Source organism: Aristolochia californica, unplaced genomic scaffold (genome assembly GCF_029961685.1).
Source record: "Aristolochia californica isolate CCGP_79_NKW_82.1479 unplaced genomic scaffold, dmAriCali1.0.hap1 SCAF_2, whole genome shotgun sequence".
Taxonomy (NCBI): Eukaryota; Viridiplantae; Streptophyta; class Magnoliopsida; order Piperales; family Aristolochiaceae; genus Aristolochia; species Aristolochia californica.
In genome coordinates, this window is record NW_027181881.1 from 45780525 (window position 1) to 45801619 (window position 21095).

The 21095-nt window shown below is 39.8% G+C and overlaps 3 protein-coding genes across 3 annotated transcripts; 2 read left to right on the plus strand and 1 right to left on the minus strand.

The window, feature by feature from the left end:
- Nucleotides 1–3941: 3941 nt before the first annotated feature.
- LOC137955170 (WUSCHEL-related homeobox 1-like) lies at nucleotides 3942–5392 on the minus strand. The gene is made up of 4 exons (XM_068802040.1): nucleotides 5197–5392; nucleotides 4785–5075; nucleotides 4588–4649; nucleotides 3942–4328 (listed from the first exon to the last, which is right to left on the minus strand). Exons 1-4 carry the CDS (start codon nucleotides 5390–5392, stop codon nucleotides 3942–3944), a joined length of 936 nt encoding a protein of 311 aa, XP_068658141.1.
- Nucleotides 5393–7133: 1741 nt separating this feature from the next.
- LOC137955922 (probable fructokinase-6, chloroplastic) lies at nucleotides 7134–15064 on the plus strand. Its single transcript, XM_068803149.1, has 7 exons — nucleotides 7134–7553; nucleotides 10549–10766; nucleotides 12289–12501; nucleotides 12646–12843; nucleotides 12939–13076; nucleotides 13384–13500; nucleotides 14804–15064. The coding sequence occupies exons 1-7, from the start codon at nucleotides 7403–7405 to the stop codon at nucleotides 14936–14938; spliced, it is 1170 nt and encodes a 389-aa protein (XP_068659250.1). The 5' UTR covers nucleotides 7134–7402; the 3' UTR covers nucleotides 14939–15064.
- A 468-nt stretch (nucleotides 15065–15532) lies between these two features.
- LOC137956563 (putative metallophosphoesterase At3g03305) lies at nucleotides 15533–20018 on the plus strand. The gene is made up of 4 exons (XM_068804106.1): nucleotides 15533–15968; nucleotides 17203–17444; nucleotides 18046–19584; nucleotides 19673–20018. Exons 1-4 carry the CDS (start codon nucleotides 15698–15700, stop codon nucleotides 19811–19813), a joined length of 2193 nt encoding a protein of 730 aa, XP_068660207.1. The 5' UTR covers nucleotides 15533–15697; the 3' UTR covers nucleotides 19814–20018.
- Nucleotides 20019–21095: the final 1077 nt, after the last annotated feature.

Consider the following 21095-nt stretch of genomic DNA (forward strand, 5'->3'; position numbering starts at 1 on the left):
AGAATCACAGCAGCTCGTGGAGATAGAGCAAAGGGAAGATGGGGCAAGAGGAGAGAGTCAATAATTCCATGAGAGAGATCCGTACCGGTTCGAGGGGAACAGCGAGACGGCGAAGATGAAGGAACGACAGGAAGGGAGGCGATCTTGAGGCAGCGAGGCTGGCTGGTGAGGAGAACACAAAGGTAGTTTCAGGTCCCTGATTCCCGAAGAGAGAAAACCTAAAAAAAATTCCGAAAGGAGAATTGGAGTCCTCATATAATAGACGACTTGAAAGCCCGTGAAAAGGTTCTTCACTCTTCAGTGAATCATGATTAAACGGGATGCATTTTAGCAGCAGCATCGAGATTACAAGAAAGAAGGATGTTTCCCGCATCATATTAACCGGGATTTTCTGGATGGAGGTCTGCCTCCGTGTTTCCCTAGGCTGAACAATAACCAGGTTTAAATCTCATCATAGACGGAAAATTCGATCAATCTGCAGTTATAGGTTGTCCATTAAAGCTCAAGGTAAGAGAAGATGCGTTGATGAAAAAACTGGATTCCCTGACTGATTAGCTGCAAAAACCAGAGCTTCTACGACTCTCCATGACAAGATACTGAAGATCGCAAAGGCTAGCCAAGTAAATTCGCTGCCAACAGGAGTTTGGTAGTGGACAGAAGAGTTTTTAGCTTCTTTTGTCTACGATCCACCGTCAGTGCTCTGTCTGCTTCGATTCATCCGGCGAGGCGTGTCGCCACTCGCGACAGTGGCCTTGGGAAAGCGACGAGACCCGCAATGCCCAGTTGTTAATTTCTTCTTCTGTTTCGTTTTTACCATCCGCAGATAAAAAAAAAAAATGGATTCTTTACTTCCTCCTGCCGATCATTTATATACGCGTTTCCCTGTTTCATTAAAACTCGGTTCATCTGTAGCCATTTACGGCTAAATCTCTTCTCTATATGTTTCTCTCTCTCTCTTTGTCCAATCCAGGAAAATAATTCTTCAACTCTCTCTTTTCACTTTCTCTCCGTCTCCTTCTGTCTCGGTGCCTGAGTCACGCTCTTCTCTTTAAGCTCTCTGAGCTCTGTCGTCGTACCCACCAGAGCCGCTGCACCCTTCCTTTATGCTGCCATTGATGAGACCTTGCCTTTCTCTCTGCTCGTTGACAAAATACGTTCATACTTGAACATTTAATACCTGAGAATTTTTATCTTCTGTCTCTCTCCCCACTCGATCGACGTCGCCGTGAGATCATTTACACGTGACAATTCCTACCCCGTAGTGGGAAGTAACCTGTGAAGACAAGACATGGGATCGGGGCAGATGTCACTACTGCGAGACGTGATGACAGGGCGCCATTATTCATGAATTTATACGTGCAACAGTGTCTGACGAAATTCCTTGCCCGTGTAAGTCTGTGAATCTTTTGACGGATATGGCGTCGCCACTCTCCGTCGATTTAAGGAATTTCAAAGGCGGTGGAGATTCCGAACCGACCCCCTCTGGTGAAACTCGTCATCAAATCGGCGGTTGCCAAAACAGCGGATTGCTTGAAACTGTCCGCCATGGATGACTTTCCATCAAGTGAGTGGTTTTTATGAAAGGTTTGCCGTCCCCTCCGTCGAGGAATTCACGTGAAATGTCATGCATGAGTGCTTTGATGGATCCCTTCCCCCTTAAGTCTTACTCTCTCCCTTTGACATCTTTGGAGGTCTGGTTCATTCAGAGGAAGAAAACGGATGCTCATATTAATGGTGTTAAAGATTGAGTTGCAGAAGACACTGAAAGGCCCTTTACGTGTTGTCCAAATCTTCAGAAATGGATCGGTTTCAAGACTGCATTTAAAGTGGGCATCGTCTGTTTCAACAAATCTCCAACCTTCGAATGACTTTCTAAGGAAATTTCACATATTAGAAAGAAAAAAAGACGCATAGGCCTTCGTCTTTGTGCCTGTTTTGGGACACTTACTGCAAAATATAAATTCAGAAAATGGGTTTTCCATCATTAATCATCGTTAACTGCTGTTGTTCCATACTCTAACAAACTATCTGCTCCTTTTTAATCGCCCGCTGACATGATTTATTAAAAGGAAGGAAAATCAAATCCGCTAGGGCATTAAAGAGGGAAGGAGGGAGAAGAAGAGAATGTAGAGAAAGAGACAAAGCCGTAGAAGGGTTCCAAGCATAACTAGCTCTAATTTGATGAAAGGGAGGAAAGACAGCGCTGATGACGATGATGAAGATGATGATGAGATCATCATATTAGGCCTTTTGGTCGTGTAGTTGTTGTCGGCGGCAGGGTACCTTTTCATCTACCAAGCCATGATTCCCACATTCCATTGCTCGTTAAACATCCCATTTGTTGCAAGTCTTTATTAAAGTTTTACGATTCGATTTGAAGAGGGTAGCAGCTTCTTTTTATTATTTTTTGGCCAGAATTCCACATTCCTCATTCTCTCTGCACGCCTTTCGATATGTCACCAGCAGTCAAGAGTCGCGTACCACACACCTGCAACCGCTGCTGAAGGGAAGAGAGGAGATAAATCACCTATGATCTATCTCTGTAGAGGAGACGATAAATCAAGACAAGACAAGCATCTCAGTCTCTTCTTTCAGTTTGCTGATTCGGATATTCGAAATTTCTGTGGATGAACTGAGGCCAGAGCTGTCCTCCTCTGCTATTCCGCCAAGAAAATCATACTGAGTGCTACCTCTGAGTGCATACAAGGTTAATGAACAAAAGACTACAAGAAATGTAGATTAGATTGTCAAAATACTACTTTTACATTTCAAGCAGATTCCATTACTGATCTTGAACCCATCTCTTTATTAATTGATGAATCAAAACTTTTTTGTTACAGAAGCCGATCGTATGTGTGATCAGAAGGGAGGTACAAGGAGGGAGGGCCCTTCTCTTGATTCAGAATTTGCATCGAGGGCCGTGTGTTGTTGCGGTTAAAAATCATCAGAGGCGTGAAAATCGAATTACCTAGGCACCGACCGAGATTACAGATCTAGGGTTTTCAGCAGTGACTGTGAGCATTCAATGCTTCAATAAAGGAAGCTTTCCTTCGTCAGCTCACACATGACCATCCAGGTACGTGTCCATTGGGCAATAAGATTCTTCACGTCGTCCCTGAAATTTTTATCTTTGTTCTCCGTTTCATTTGATGAGACATGGAAATTAAACGAAGTACTGTTTGAAACTTTCGATGCCCTCCTGAAAGAATGCAGTTTTTGAATGAATCGCTTCTCTCTTATTGCTGCTTGGCGGCCACTTTCTTCCTCCGCTTCAAATTGAAAACCGCATGCAGTAGTCAGTGATTCTTAGCTTGTAGTGAATGAAGGCAGTTGAGTTAGACTTAGCTTGACAAGGCAAATTGGAGGATCTGTGAAGGACTTCCGTTTGAAAACTGAGCAAGCCAGTAGAACTCCTAGACTATTCGTGAAACAGGTGAATGTATTAATCAAATTCTGTGTTTGGCTCAATCACAACCAAACTACCTCTCTCAAACACATTTCATGAGCAATTGGTTACAGGAAACTATAAGTAAAATCGCTGCGACATGATCTGCTCATTGCTACAAACTGTCCAGGAAAGGATGTAATGGAAAGAATTCATAAAGAAGACATTAATTAGCTTCCATTGGCTTTGGAGAATGACCAGGTTGGAGATTATTTTAGCAAATGAGTTGAGCCCCATGATGTCTTCATGAAACTCTGCCTCTTAAATAGTTCATTAAGCCAAACAAATAATTATGAGCATTCACTACTTGAATGCTCATATTATCGGCAGTTCTTCTTCTGTATGAAATGGCAATAGTAGCCGTAACAGTAAATATAAAACAGTCGACATTTGCAGGAATAAAAACATGACCAGACATACCCTTTCTTCTAAATCCAAAAGGAAAACACAAGAAATTTTCTGCACTACAAAACATTTCCAAAGGTAACCTTTTTTTTCAGTGCTTCAACGGCAGGAACTGAAAGAACTGGAACGAACCAAAGTTTGATGGAGTAGTAGGTCCTGCTGAAGATGGTTTATCAGCGAGGCAGCGCTCGCTGTGAAGGGGAAAGAGCTGAAGGGTTTGTGAATCCGCACGTCCTTGGTCGAATGCTGCTATGTCATAGTTCTGGTCGATACGGGTTGCTATGGTAGTCGTGGAAAGGGTGGAAGCGGTGTTGGCTGTGGTAGCGGCGTCGTTGATGAGATATGGAGATGGTAAATGCGCCATGCGCCAAGTGTTCTGCCTTTCGTGCGAGCACTGTTGGTGCAATTCTGCCTCGGTCTGAATCCATCCATCTGTTCTACTACTCTCTGGTGTAGCTCTGGGGATTGAAGCAGTTTCCTGCGAAGAAAAAGAAACAAAGAAACAGAAGGCCCGAAACCTTCATTCAGAACAAGCCCGACAGGAAGGAAGGATTGCAGCTTTTTGAACATTTTTTTTGGTTACATTTCCCAACACAAGGAGAAAGTTTTCCTTACTACCTGCGTTTCTTCTCTTCTATCGTTTTCAAGCTCTTCTGTACTATTTTTTATCAGTGTCGATTTCCTTTAAACCTAAGTTAACAGCAAACAAGGATAGGAAAAACATTCATATTACACACCTCTAAAGGAACACTACAGCTTGCGGGGGGCGACCACCCTTTCGTCACGTCGGCTTGGAAGCCTGCAAAAACAAGCGAAGATACAGAATTACTGCACCAAAACCCACAACCGAAGACAAGTCGAGCTAATTGGACACAAATAGCTTGCAGTCCCTTTTAGTGACAGAGATGGGGAGCGGCTATTTGCATTTTTGCACCTGAATCCTTCCGTTCGAAGTCCTCAGCTTGATCGCGGTCGGCTGCCTCCATCCTCCGCCGGCGTTTCTGCCGCTCCCGAGCCTTATGGTTCTGAAACCAATAGAAAACGTTCTTTCCCTCTATCTTCCCAAATCGGCGGAGCTGCGCAGTGATATGTTGGATTTGCTCGGCGGTGGGTGTCCGGGTACCTCGCCGGTACAAATCCTCGAGTATCCGAAGCTGTTCAGGCGTGGGGTTCCATCTCGAACTCACCGGCTGCGTTGCCAACTCGCGCTTCCCTTGTTCAGTCCCTGCCCCAGCATCACAAACCATGCATCTCAGAAAAGCTTCTAGACTTCCACCTCATAAGCAGAACCTGGTTTATAAAATTACAAGGAACATGGATAAACGAGTAGGAAGCAACCCGCTTACCCATTTGATTCCGCAGTGCAAAGAGATCATTCCCGTAAACGCGACTGAAACAGGAAGTGGATGTTGTGGAAGTGGGAACAATACATGAAGAAGAACTGGCATTTGTCGGTCGTGGAACGAGAGGACGAAGTTTTCTACCGCTGAAAGAGTCGGAGGTGTTTAAACCGCTGCCGTCGCTACAACCCATCATCCACATTTTGCAAACTCTACTTGCTCTCGCAGCAGCAGCGCCAGCAACTCCCTCTGAGAGAGAGCCACTGAGAGAGAGAGACAGAGAAGTAGAGAGACGGGAAGAGGGAAATTGAGAGTAGCGGTAGCTGGTATACTGTAGCACCTTACTAAGCTTTCCTGCCGGGTGACATTGTTTAAATAGAAGATAGAAAGCGAGACAAAAAGGAGCAGTGAAGTTGACTGGGAAAGGTTTAAGTTGAATGAGAGAGGAAGAAAGACAGGGAAAGGGTTAGGGATGGTAAGTTTGAAAGAGAGAGAGAAGGAAGCGTGGAATTCTGGGAGTTATGGGGAGTCGGGAATCAAAAACGACGTGACGATGATGAGGGCTATCATAAGGGTCATCAGCTCTACGCGGCCATTTATTGATCCACCCCTGACTCGTGCCTTTCGCACTTATGCTAAATCCGAACTGCCTCCTCCACTGTCCATACACCCTCTTTTTGTCGACTCCTCCAGTCCTCTCTGCTCTCCTGCTCTCTTTGCTACTCCGCAGGCCGTCGACGCTCTCTCTTTAATCTCTATCTCGCCTTCTCTCCACCCCCCTCGGCGCACGGATTTCCCCAAAATTCTCCTCTTGTCTCTTCACATTACCCAGCGGTCACAAGCCTCCACTCTCCTTTCCTCTCCCTTCTTCGCTGGAGAAATAATCTGGACTCCGGAAAGATGCTAAATGCCAGGCACTGTGGGCCTCTCTGAGTCTTGAAAGTGTTTGTTGATTTGCTTCAAAGCCATGGGGAGGGAGGGCATCCATACTCCATACATGTCATGTCTCACAGGAGGCTGAGAACCAAGGAAGGATCGATACTGATATCTGCTCAGAACATCTGAACACCATTCCTGTAGAACTGGTAAAGCACTCATTTACCTCAATCAGGAACTTTAGAGCTGATTAAATTAGAGATATATTGGTGAAGAACATGCCCAGTGATCGGATGCTTAATTACTTGCGTGGAAAGTGGGAAAGGAAGACGATACTTGTATATACTTAGAAGTAGAAGAATCAAGATTATTAGGTTTTAAGTTTCAGTATAAACAAACTGATGGTTCATTAGAAGCTCCAAAGCCTGTTTGACTTGGGGAAGACTTCCACCTACTATATAGTATCAACAGTGATAGAAAGCGATGGAAGCCTGCGTTGGAATGGCAAAAGAGACAAAACGGGCGACCCACCTTACTGGTGAAGCATCAATGAGTCTGTCCCATAACCTTAAATGGCTGCAACCGAAGTGGTCCGACCCACATACTAAAATGGAATGATCTCCCACTCCGCAGTTACTTTCTGATAGTAAGAAAAAGGAGAAAAAAGTTCTCCCAAACTCGCATTGAAAGATGCCAACGATCGGCCAGACCGGTGAACCCAACGCATAGATACTTACCTATTGAACCTACAGTAATGGCCGGCCCTCGTGACTCCTTCATTTCCGGTTTGAGCCGATCGGTCAGACCGGATCATTCAGTTTGGGCCGGGCTATATTTAATACTTAGCTCGACTCTTAGCGCCGAACAGGCCCACCAATTCTTAATTTTCAATTTGTTTATTTTTTTCTTAGGAGTCGAATATTTAATTATTTATGGCTATAAAACGCATTGGGGGATTCGTTTCCTTCTCACGAGTAATTGATGAGAAAGTGAGACAAGTACGAAGATTAATTTTTGGCGTGGGTCCCCTGTGTTTGCCGCAAAGCTGGCGGGAGGGAGAGTGAGAGCTGAAAGCCGTCCCCGCTGCTTGAAAGCAAACACAGAGAAGCCAACAACCAAGAGACCAAATTCCCTCTCGCGCTCTCCGCTCCTTTGTTACTCTCAACTCTCTTGATTTCCTAAGCTTGTTTAACCGGAATTTGGGCGTTTTGGTACGGAAATTGATACGCAAAATCGCTTCAACGCGCGAAATGTCGAGCAGATCTTGAGCGGGAGTGGCACGTGATTTTGTATTAATTTTGGTTTTGGTCGTGATTCCAAGAGTTTGGGCACTGTCATGGCTCTCTACACTGCTGCTACAAGTCTCTGTTTTAGTGGCTTCGGATCGAGCTTGCTGAGTAAGCGGCACTCGCCTCCGGTGATCTGCCAGAAGGAAGCTGTTAAAAGGAGTGTTTCTTCTTCGGAATCCCCACGATGGAGGTTGCGAGGTATGATATTTGGATCTCTCTCTTACTTTTAATTTTTTCACGCGAGTTCTGCTCGAGTTTTGCTGGGTTTGATTTGGAAGAATTTTGTTTCGTTTCGTTCCGTTCCGTTCTGTTTAGTTAGCTCGAGTCTGAGAGGTGGAGACCTCGCGTCTTTAATAGGTTCACGCAAGTGGCCGGTTGGCTGTGAAATTAAATTATTGTTTTGGATCAAACTGTGAGAAGCACTCTGTTAGTAGTATGATTATGCTCTCGCGGATGAAAGACCCTGCTGTGTAAGGATACTTACAAACCGCGGAATCGTTTCTTGGCTTGATGGCGGAACATATTAAGTGGGTCTGTACGTTGAATACATGTAATTGGGTCTCTTTATTAAAAATCCCACTTTCGCTTTGAGAGATAAATCTTAAATTTTATCCAACTATTGCAAACGAAATCTGTCAGTTTTAACTTCTTGAAGCTCCTTATAGCTGGGTGTTGAAGCTTGTAACTGCTGTCCCTTAAGAAAGCTATTTCTGAGATCACTCATGTCTCTGCTTTTCACCTCTCTGCTCCACGATGCTCTTGTTCCTACATGTTAACTCCAATTTCTGTTTCTCTGTTAATACTATGTATGTCTCTCTATGTCTATTGAGAGAGGGTATATGCTTATAATCAGCTCATCTAATTCCTAATTTTTCTTTTTCCTATACATGTTAACTCCTTCTCCGTTAATACTACATATGTCTCTCTATGTCCATTGAGAGAGGGTATAGGCTTATAATTAGCTCATCTAATTCCTAATTTTTCTTTTTCCTATACATGTTAACTCCTATTTCTGTTTCTCCGTTAATACTATATATGTCTCTCTATGTCCATTGAGAGAGGGTATAGGCTTATAATTAGCTCATCTAATTCCTAATTTTTCTTTGTCCTATATTTCTGTTTCTCTCTCTCTCTCTCTATGTCATCACCTGTTTGTGTTTTGAGAGTCCTGTTTTTGTTTCTCTAGATTTCTCTTTTTTATTTCTCTGTTCCTCTTTTGCTATTCATGATATATGAATTTTCTAAAAGTGAAGAAGATATTCAGATAGTCAATAATTTACAGCGTCCTTTGGAAATTAAGAGCAATATTAAGAATCAGATTATATATAAAATATATAAATAAACCTCTAAGATGACTACATCCAGGTCACCATTGCTTTAAGTTAACTATGCTTTCAGTTATGTTCAAGATAAGCATTTTCTTGGATAGGGATCTTGTACCAGACTGATATTGTTCCTCCTCTTGAGTATCAGCTAAAGGTGTAATATTGAGTGCACCACAATAATTATCATAATAGTTTCTTTTGTTTACTGTTTTGGGTCATGGGAACTAAACTTTTTAGCTGTTGACAGTCAAACACAGAAAGCAAGTCTAGTTATTCATTCTCTTGTCAACACTTAGTTGGAGTAACAAGAGCTATTGACCAGGGACAAGACCAGTGGAGTCTGGAAATTGGAGTGACCACTCTTTCAGATGGATAAGTATGTAATCTACAAGAATCTATAGTAGCATAATAGCCAAGATTTTGCTGGTTCCCATTCTTGAAACCCCTGAAACAATTATTTAAGATAAACAGGTACAAGCCCTTTCCTTTATGAAGTAATTGCTCTGTTAAATTTCAGAGGATGAGCATGCAAGGGAGAGAGTAGAACGTGAGAGTGAATAATTTTGCACTGTGGAGAAATCTGGAATACAAAATCTTGTGAGGAAAAAAGAGTTTACTCTCACTCACACATCTAGCCTTTTATTTATAGAGAGTCTTACCATATTACATCATTAAGCTCCTCTTCTAATCTGAAGAGGAAACCGACCTAGACTTAAACCCAAAGAAAAGGAAATCCAATATAAAACAAACACATAGAGTCATAACTAAAGTAAAACTACCCACAACCAATTCTTTTATAGGCCTTGAAAATTGATTTTGAAGTCAAAATAGAAAAGGGTTAAAAGATGTCACATATTAAACTTTATGCCCTTAAAATGGTTTAGAAGTAAAAAGAGGGTAACTACCATATTTAGTTGTATTTTAATTTTATTTTGGAACAATGTTATGTTTTACGTATTAAGGGTGAACTATTGTGTTTGACAACTTACAATATTTCATGCTTCTCTTAGGAATTGACTGATTTGAGCTGTTCAACCAGTCACTGCCAATTTGATCCAATTTTTGTCTTTTTATGTTTTGTCTAAACTCAGAATGGAGGCATGGCAGTTCCTTCTGGCTCTTAACATACTAATTACTTTTACTTTTTCAAACCTAAAGTATCTTGTCTATATCTCCATGCAAATAAAGTCATTCCACTGCTGGCTGTTTTATTCAGAACTTGTTGAAAATATTGTCCAGTAAAAAGGGTGTCTTAACATATAAAGAACGTGTAAGTAAGCTTGCCCGCTTCAATGTTCCTATAAAATACTGAACCGGAGTTATATTTTTATTCTCGTGTTCATTGATTTACTGAAGAGCCAATAATGTTCATGAAAAGCTTTTGTCTGCAAGCATTACATAGCTTTTACCATAAAGAAAAGTGGCTCTATCAAATTTTAGGTTTTCTTGCTTGCGGCATTTTCCTTTTAGTCTGTTGCCAGGTTTGAATTTATGCCAGGTTAGAAGATGAAATCTAGCTTCACTGCATTATGAGCTTGAAACTGCATAATGATGGTCACATTGTTGACATTAATTATTTTAATTAGTTAGACAGGACACTTGTCTCATGGCTATAAATATGAATATGACTAGTGCTGAAACACAAGCCTCCAAACATCTGATACAGTTTATAATCTGTGCAGTCATACCCGTGCCCACGTGTTCAATTGCTTCCTTTCATATTTTTATTAATAAGTATCAATTATGAATATCCTATTTACACCTTATTTAAAAAAAAGTATCAATTATGAATATCCTATTTACTTCTGTCTTTTTCATATTCATAATGGTTGGACTCTATTTTCTGGTTTGATCTTGTGTGGTTCTAGGCAGTCCAAATGCATTATCTGGTGGTACTGGTCCACTTAGTACCAATGAATCCTCACTTGTGGTGTGTTTTGGTGAAATGCTGATTGATTTTGTTCCAACTACCAACGGCCTTTCATTGGCTGAGGCACCTGCATTTAAAAAAGCTCCAGGGGGGGCTCCTGCAAATGTTGCAGTTGGCATTGCTCGTCTTGGTGGCTCATCTGCTTTTATTGGGAAGGTAAAATTTGTTATCATTCTAGTTTGGTTTCTGCTAAATAGGTTGAAAAGCTGACTCAGTCTTCCCCTTCTTCCACTCGTTATTAACTGGTTTTAGTCTATGCATAAAAAAAAATGAAATGAGCTCATCTATCTCTAGTTAAAGTTAACAAGCGAAGTTCTCTCTTATCATAAGGCATAAAATACTGAAATACTTCCATACATTTTTTGATTATGGGAAGACGGCACATTTTTGCAGGGGTACTATCAGGATTCCTAATTTTTTGCCAGTAACTTCATCAACCCTGCTTGCTTTCTCATCCTCCTAATTCTCTTAGTTATTTATCCTAGATTTTCAAAAACTTTTGTATCATGTTGTTCTGTGAATTTCATACTTTTTGCATCTTGTCGTCTTTAAATTCCAAGATACAGGACGCCTAATTTGTGAAGAATCATCATTGCCACCTATCATTATGTACCACAAGCCCTACCCATAATGGATAGTTGCATCATGATGACTTGGCTGCTCCCATCTAGGTCCACCTGAGGGGTGGCTGCTTTCAGAGTTTACTCTGAGAACGTGTGGTATTTACAAGCAACTGCCACCATATTAGTACTTTTCCATACGTGCAGGAGACATCAATTAGAAGGGTAATACACTAAATTAGAAAACACATGAGAGAGAAAGAGAGAGAGAGAGAGAGAGAGAGAGAGAGCAATGTTAGTAGCAAACAGAGTGGAGCATGATGTTGGCTTTCACCTAATGTGTAAGCAGTACATTTCCTTAGTTTAGAGAGAGAGAGAGCAACATCAGTAGCAAACAGAGTGGAGCATGATGTTGGCATTCACCTAATGAGTTAAGCAGTACTTTTCCATAATTTAGAGAGAGAGAGAGAGAGGGAGAGAGAGAGAGAAATGTAAGTAGCAAATTACAGAAAACCTAGCAGAGTTGGAGCATAATGTTGGCATTCACCTAATGAGTTAAGCAGTACCTTTCCATAGTTTAGTCCCTGAAATGAGTCTTACATAATAAAATCATCAAAAGTAGTTTAGTCCCTGAATAAAAATCATCAAAAGTAGTTTAGTCCCTGAAATTAGTCTTATTAATAAAAATCTTCAAAAGATAGATGTGCTACAGAGGAGCTCATGAGATTGAAATTATGTAGTGCTACAGTCTATGATTACATCCTGAATTTTCACTTCATTAGAAATTCTTGTATAACCAAATATGCTTTCAAAAGTATGAGGCTGGACCACACTACAAACTCATGAATTGGTGCAGGATGAAATTCTTCACAAGGGAGAAAAGGATGTCACCCTATGAGTGAATTATCATGGTGCACCTCCCTTTTCATCCTTTAGAATTATTAATAAAGTTGTTTACTGATATGTGAATAACAACGTGCCCTTTGTGCCCACATTTCACTTCTGTTGGTTCCTCCATTGAATGAGGCTATGGTAAAGGATGAAAAAATAGGAGCATCATTTCATTTTCATGCCTGTTGATTTTCCTACTAATTGTGTTTCTTTCTTGGAACATACAGGTTGGGGAGGATGAATTTGGATACATGCTAGCTGATATTTTGAAGGAAAACAATGTCAACAAAAATGGAATGCGTTTTGACCCTGGAGCTCGCACAGCCTTAGCATTTGTTACTTTGAAAGCTAATGGTGAACGCGAATTTATGTTTTATCGTAACCCAAGTGCTGATATGCTCCTTCAAGAATCTGAACTCGACCTAGACATAATAACAAAAGTAAGGCTTACTATCCCGAAAAGGCTTATTGTTTCTACCATATTTAGAAAATTCTGGGGCTGCTTTTTTACTTTCTGACCATTTACTGTTCCACTTGTTGCTTTTAGAGTCTCACCATGTGCGCTACCATAAATCCTTGTATAGGCAAAAATATTTCATTATGGCTCCATAAGTTTGATTACGGAACCTTGCAAGTCAGCCCATGTTGCAGCTGCAAAGGCTGCTAAGGATGCTGGTGTGCTTTTGTCCTATGATCCCAACCTGAGGCTACCACTCTGGGCATCTGCAGATAGTGCAAGAGAAGGAATACTGAGTATATGGGACATTGCTGATATTATTAAGGTATCAAACTGTTATAAAGACTTGCAGATACATTATTCTTTTATCCCAGACAAGTGGAGTAAACATGTGAAATCACTGTGGGTATAATGAAACAGATTAGTGAGGAAGAGATTTCCTTTTTGACTGGAGGGGAAGATCCGTACGATGATGCTGTTGTCAGAAAACTTTTCCATCCAAATCTCAAGCTGCTACTTGTGACTGAAGGTCCGGAAGGTTGTAGGTATTATTCTAAGGTAAGCTGTATTTTGCTAATACTTTTATCACAGGTCATATAGAGGAACTTCACGTTTGGACATTCTTTCAGCAGCATCCCTCCAATGACAATAGAGCAAGCATAATCATTTATATTTTTGTGTTGTGCTTGTTTCACACAGTTTAAGTGTATATCATAAATAAGTTTTGGGATATGAAATAATTTCTGAACCTTCTTATCATAATAATTTGTTCAACTTTTGAGATTTTTCATCTTTTGCTGTAAAAATACCCTATCATATTGTCAAGGTTATACTTACATATGAGAGATGATTATTTTTCTTAAAGGAATTCAACGGGAGGGTGAACGGATTAATAGTGGATTGTATTGACACAACCGGTGCAGGAGATGCTTTTGTTGCTGGAATATTATCACAATTAGCTGTTGATACTTCTTTGCTTCAGGTATACTGTATTTATGAAATACCTTTATAAAATTTCTAACTATTTCATTTTGAGTAATGTTTACACACCCTTCAAAGAAGACGATAGTAAATAGTAGCACTTAGCAGGTTAAACTGCTGATATATCGTGAAAACAGAAATTTTTTTCTTGTGACATTACCTTGAAGTAGGTACCCTTACACATTTAGCCTAGATGACATACTTGGGTAAATGGGCAAGGTCAGGGTTTAAAAAACCCTCCCTGAACCTGACCCGGTACACCTCTACTTGCATCCAAAGCCTCTTCCTTACATTGTGAAGCAACAAAAAATACCCATAAATTGAGATAATTCTTAGGCCCTGTTTCCAAGAAATGCTGGAAAGGTATTTTTAGTAAAAATACATTTCCAAGAAACATTAGTGCCTCATGTTTTCCGGAAACATTTTTCTAACAGTAAATTCTTGTTAGGAAAATCATATAATTTTCCAAGTAAGATTTTCCGGCTAAGATGGACCAGAAAACCATATAGAAATTTTTTGAATAAGTATTTGACAATTGATGTTGTAATCCTTTCAACATAAGGCAATTTTGTATTTGACATTTTATTTTACTTAAAATTTATCGGATAAGTATGGTAATGTATGAGATTGATTATTCGTGTTACATACTCATGTCCACGAGTTATCCATGATTCTATCGCTACTACTACAAATGATGTTTACTTTTTACTTGTCAGATTATATCATTTTGTGTGCATTCTTTATCCGTAGTGAATGCATTGAAGTAATAAGATCTACTGAACTAAATCTTGTTAAGATGTTTACTTGCTTTACTGTAAATTGTTCTCCAAACAGACTCGTTTAACTTATTCTTATGATTAGGCCTCAAAAGAGATATGCCAAAATTTCAGAAGGTTGTTTTGAGAAATTTTTAAGGATTACATTTTGAAGAAAGAGAGATTACATGTTTCGGATGCTGTTTCATGTTTGGAGCATTTTTTTTTTTGCTTTGACCGTATCAGTTATCCAGTCATTTATTCGGGTAGCTGGTGTCATTTTCATTTAAGCACAAAACCTCCACTCAAAAAGGTTACTCTCCTCTTGGGTAACTACCTAACCCAGTACCGTTCAGGATGTGTCCACCTTGAACCTCTTTTTTACCCTTGTTATCTCCAGCTTATTTATCATCCCTCAGTATTATTCTCCTTCAACAACTTAAAAATATATTCTTTGTCAAGAAAAAATAGCTGAATCTGTCAGTAATTTTACGTTTTTCCGTCGCATTGTCGTTGATCAGACCGTTTTATTTGTTTGCAATTTGACAGGACGAAGACAGGTTGCGAGACGCTCTCAGATTTGCTAATGCCTGTGGCGCATTGACAGTGACCGAGAGAGGAGCCATTCCCGCGTTACCAACAAAGGAGGCCGTGCTCGACGCTTTGCTACAATTTGCCACATAGCTGTAATTGTTGCAGTAATCCAAATTGATTTGTTCATATACAGCACTAAATCACTTCAAAACAAAACGAACAACACTCGGTGCAAAGAGAGCTTGCAGTATTTGAGGAGGATTTTGTTTCCTTTAATTAAGATCAAAATTAATGCCCAAGCTCAGTAGTAAACTAATAAATTAGTAGTTGATTCTGATTTCAGTTTCCAATATTTGTCCTCGATGAATGTGAATTATTACAAAAATCAAACTTGACTCTGGGAAGACAACAAACTACGTCACCGAAAGATTTTGATTTTGTTCAATGAGACAGAGTTGCCAGGATGTCCTCGTCTCTGAACAAAATGGAATTCTTTTTCACCCAGACCTCATCCCCTTCTTTTTGAAGTTTACAGGCATCAGCTTACCGTCCCGGCCACGCAATCCCGGCCCCACGGCCACCACTTTCCCGGAGTTGAGCTGTTCACAAGCAGCAGAAAGAAGGCACGGTTCAAGCTCGGTAAGAGACGGTGTGCCATCAGATGGGTCCCATTAACACGTCAAGATAATATATTCCCCCTCTCCCGCGATTACGAATTACTTCTAACAGGAATATATTCGTATTCGTCTGCCGTTCTCTTTTTCCGCGAAATCGTCAATTTCAAGCATTGGCAGGGGGCGATGGGCGATTCCATTTCCTTCCTGACTCTGCCCTTTGGCTTTGTTTAAATTTAAAACGAAAATGGACACGAGAGTCTTCACCTCTGTTGCTACTGTGTTTAGGTGAGGGATGGCAACGGCATCGTCGTGGTTCTTCTTTCATGTCTTTCTTCTTTTGTTTTTCTCTTCCACCGGACAGACGACGTGGTCCTCCGATCAAGACTCGTATGTTTCGCGAGAATCCTTTAGTTTCGAAGGCGACGTCGCATGGATCGTACAAGTATCCGATCTTCACATCAGCTCTTATTATCCCGATCGCGGCGAGGACCTGCGGAAACTGCTTGCTCCGGCCTTGCGGGTTATACGGCCGTCTCTTGTGTTAATTACTGGCGATCTTACGGGTAATTCTCTCATTTACCCTACTATTTGTGAGGGATTGAGGGCGTTTAGTTTTTATCTCTCAATTAGAGTTCAGTGTAGGTCTGAATGAACAGCTTAGTTATTGAAATTTCATGATAACGACATACAGTTTCATGCTATTTCTCCCCCTCCTTTACACATCATGGAAGAGTTAAAAAAGTCTCCTGCTTTGGGCAGTGATTCTTCACCATCTCCTTGGCCCTATAGAAAAAAAACTGCTTTGGCTATAAATGCGTAGCAGTTTCTTCTGCAACTCTGTTTCCGAAAATAAAAAACGATTAAACTTAGAAGTACGGGAGCTATGTCTCCTTTAAAAAAATTAAAAAAAAAAAAGAGAGCGAGGAAAGACAATAAAGGGAAAAATTCATAAAGCTGTTGAAGAAACGTACAGAAGAGATATAGTTTCAAGACCCCAGCTAAGTGGTTAGCCCGCATGGAAATTCATTCTGCACATTTTAAGAATTTGTGTGTATGGAGAAAGAATCTTGGGGCCCATGTTGCCGTAGAGGGCTCTGCTTCTGTGAATCCACTCCAAACAATCTTTAAACTCTCTTTATGATGTTCTATTACTCTCCTTGTAAGTGTAAATTGATTCAGACTTTCTTTGACCCTCGAGCAAAGCGCATTTCCTCTCTACTGACACTGAAATCGGTATGTGGTCATATGCCATTAATAAGACTATATAAGCAATTAAAATTTTGAAACTGACATAAGCAATTAAATTGTGTACTGGAAAGTTCCTAAACTTCAAGTACGTGGAATCAAGCAGGGAAGTTAAAAAAAGGATCAACAAGCATCTTTCTTTAGTAGCATGCTTTCTATTGGAAGAACTTGGAAATCGTGCTTGCTAGATGGTAGAGAATGTGAAATGAACATTTATCTGACCAAAGGGAAAAGTATAGTTATACTATGCTTTCTCCAGTAATGTAAATCACAGAATCTTCAGTTTTTTTACTAGAAAGTCATGAGAAATAGTTCCCAAACTTAAGTTTTTGTCAGTCTTATATGTAAATTTGGTAGTGCCGTCTTAATCAATCGATTTTGTTTTGAAGTTATGTAGAATAACGCAAATTATACTATATAACATCAACAAACTAGATGACAAAGCTGGCTACTGTTCTCTATTTTTTGGAGAAAATTGTTTTTTTTTTCGGCTTGTCAAAAAATCTTCTCACCACCTTCAATCTTCTAAATAGTTTACCTTTTTGAAGTCAGATGCCAAAAACAAAGAAAGAACAGCTACAAGACAAGATGAATATGAATGGATCCAGTATAAGAAGGTCATGAACTCGGTGATAAAGGAGAGTGACCTGGATGAGAGAGCATTCTTTGATATAAGAGGAAATCATGACAAGTATGGAGTGCCATTTGTCAGATCTGAATTGGATTTTTTCTCTAAGTACAGTATTAGCTCACAACTAGGAAGGCTCGGCACAATCCAGAGCATATCCCTCATGGTAATGTTCTTGATGCATATACAACTGGCCTAAATTGCTCTTACTATTGTGAAGAAAGATCTGTCCTCATTCTCTTTGAAATGACGAAAATAAAGAATTTAAAACTGTGAAAAACAAATATGGTTCTCTCCTTTCTTTTACTCTGAAGCCCAACATGTTGAGCCCGATATCTAGGAATCTGGAAATCTTTTCATTCTTTAACTTGAAGAATGTTGTTGGGCTCATATGTGTTGGGCTATAGATATTTAGAACAAAGAGTTATTCCATTCAGAAAAAAATTCAAAAGCTAATTGTTTTGGAATCTCTGGTGGAATTGAAACTTTTTTCTCTCATCTGTACTTCAGGAGCAAATTCTACCTGTAGAGCATGCCACTGGCCCTATCTGTGCTGAGCTTTAATTTAATCTCATGTGCTTATAGCTGTTATGTTCATTTGCATGTCTCATTGTTGGATCCAACTATTCCATGATTTACTGAAGAGTTATTTAAATGGATTGCAGAAACTTTATTTTTTGTATTATGTTGACTTTGTGAAAATATTATAGAAGCAGAACACTCTGTTGAGAAGATGTTAGCTGATATCTTTTTTGAAGATTTTCTAGGGAAGCAACTGGAAATACCTATTTCTAGGTTTAGATGACTCAATGACAATTGGACTTCGTGGACCTTCAAATTTGTTTGGTCACCCAACTGATTGGCGGATTGAAACAGTGGACTCAGAACTTGACATCTGGGATCATCAAACTGATGCAAGGGTTACTAAAATTGTGTTTGGGCATTTCCCTATGTCTTTTATTGCTTCTTCAAACAATGGAAATCGCTATGAAAATATATTCGCTAAGAGGTCGGTGGCTGCATATCTTTGTGGGCATCTGCACGCAAAGCTTAGTAACCAACTCTGGAGGCTTCATACAGTTGATTCAGCCTCTGCATTCCTGCGGCATGAGAAACTGGATGAGTTTTGGGAATGGGAAGTAGGAGATTGGAAGGAATCCAGGTTAATGAGAATCCTTTCTATTGATGGAGGGGAAGTTTCATTTGTGGACATCAAACTTGGAGTTGGATCCACCGAGGGTATCCAGACTACCATTCTTATCACATATCCCACTGATTCAAGAAATATGAATAAGATCAATTCACAGAGTAAAAACTTCAGAAAGGACATCAGTGCTCTTGTTTTTTCTGAAAAATCAGTCCTTAATGTGACAGCTAAAATTCTTGATGCTTCAAGAGGTTTCACGTTAGTGGAAGAATTACCATTGCATGCCTCTGGCTCCACTCACCATGTGCCCCTTTTCCGTACTGAATGGAATACCAGCAATTATAAGGATGCATCTGGAACCCGCTTCTGGCTTCAAGTAGAGGTTGTGGACATTCATGGCATGCTAACCTCAACTGCACCCAGGCCCTTTTCAGTTGATAGTAAACTTGCTCCTTTATCAAAAACATGGATGGCCCACCTGATATTTCATATAAGATGGGAAAAGCTTTTCGTGTTACTTCTATGGAGCAATATAAGTTTCCTGATTCTGTTGCTTTCCCTTCCTAAACTGCTTAATCATTTCATGGAGAGGAACACTTTGTATCAGAGATGGGCTATGTCAGTCTCCATCTGTTTGCCATTCGGACAAAAAAGAATCTTTTTCTGGCCACTCTGGTTCTTAATTGAGGGATCTCGAGATCGAAGATTGTGGTGGGCGATGGTACTATATCTTTTATATTTGCTCAAATTTACATGGTTTTGGGGCCATGCAACATCAGAAAATGATGCAGTAGCTAGTATGTCTCTGCGTGGCTGGACAGTTGAAGTCTCAAACTATTTGGTGCAGGACAGGATTGGCAATCCCGATATCATGACTGTCATCCTGCCTTTCATGTATATTATCCTCACTCCTTTATTTCTTCTGATCTACTGCCTCTGCGCTGAACGGTCAGCTTTTTACTTGCATGCCAGCAAGAAATTGTGTGAATCGAAGGAGCCAGTTCCATTGAAGATGGAGTTAGAACCTAATCTGCAGCCTCTTGATGCTCCATTGGACTCAAGCAGGAGCATGAAAACATCAAATTGTAAGATATGCAGGGGTTGGACAAGAACCGGGATCCTAGTCTTGTGCTTTGTCTTCAGCTACCTACATTTCAGGGTAAAAAATTCTTTACACCAACATATCTTTGTGCAACTACTAAGAAACCGAGCTCCCTCACTAACCAACATAGTTTGGTTTTTGGCAGATCTGCTCAGTCCTAATGGGGGCATATGGAATAGGTATTCTTTTCCTTTCACCAGCGGTCTCATGGATCCCACCATTATTATTGGTCGCTGCAGTGTATTCAACTCAATCACAGGTTCATGTTTCCCATGTTAAATTGTGAAGCAAATATCCATTTGTATTTTGTATTGTCTGGTCGATTTTAGGTCTGAACCTGTTAAGTGTTAACTGTTAGTGGTATTACTTAATCCTTTTTCTGAAAATCAAAGTTCGTCACTGCCCTTGGGGAGCATAAATGGGCTCGTAGTAATTTAATGTTGAGACCGTTTCATATTATTTGCTTATTTGCATTGATTTTGGATGATCAAGTGTAGAGCTTACAATAGTTTAGGGTATTGCCTAAATCCAACCTCAGTACAGATCATTTAGAAACCAAATGGATTATCAACAAGAGCATAGAAAGCTTATTGGGTTTTTACTGGACGCTACATAGGTTTTTTAGAATTTTTTGGGTATTCACTAAAAATTTGTCCATATATTTTGCAGCCTATTTGATAGGAATTTTTGCACGGAAATAATTAGAAAAATACCTTTATTAATAGTTTCTATTCTAAACATAAATTGAAGAAATATTTGTTCAATCATTTTATACCATGTCACTAATATAAAGTGCTATAAGTGTTCCCTTTCTTCAATATATGATGTTTTATTAAATAATCAATATATATATCGTAATATATTGTTGCATGTTCCTAAACCCCAAACCCTAAACATATAACATGAAAAATTACTAGTTTAACGGAAGAATTCGTGATGATCTTCGTTCAGCTTGTCTGTGGGAGGAATGAGGTTGTGAAAACTCAAGTTAATGAAAAAACGTTTTCTCTAGAAAGGATTTAATGCTAGAGGGGGATGAATCGTTCCATTGGTAATTCAAACGATTCGCCTCCTTGAATGGTTAGAATTCAGAAAAGACATTCATCTACACATTACCACAGGTCCAAAGCTGGATTTTTGGATATCCTTACTATTATAAGGATTCACCTGATCTGAACGTTATTTCCATGAGACGTGGATAATGGATAGAAAAATAATAATAGTAATTCCAGACAGTAAAAACATTGAACATTGGAAAGGGGAACTTAATTACACGGCAAACACAAAATTGAGAAAATAATTTCCAAACCAGTGGTGACACGAAAAGGTAGAAGAAAATGTCAAAGCTTCTTTAGGTCATTTCCCTTTGCTAAGACACGAGCCATTTCTTTACAAGTCATTTCAGTGTGACCGAAACCACATCTTTCTCACAGACTAGATTTGCAAACAAATCAAGGAGCCTGGTAATTTGAGCAAATTTGGAACTAATGGGAAAAGCTTAAATATCGTTTTCATGTTGATATGTACAAAACACAGGCTTACAACTCTTTGTTGGGGAATGGTATCTC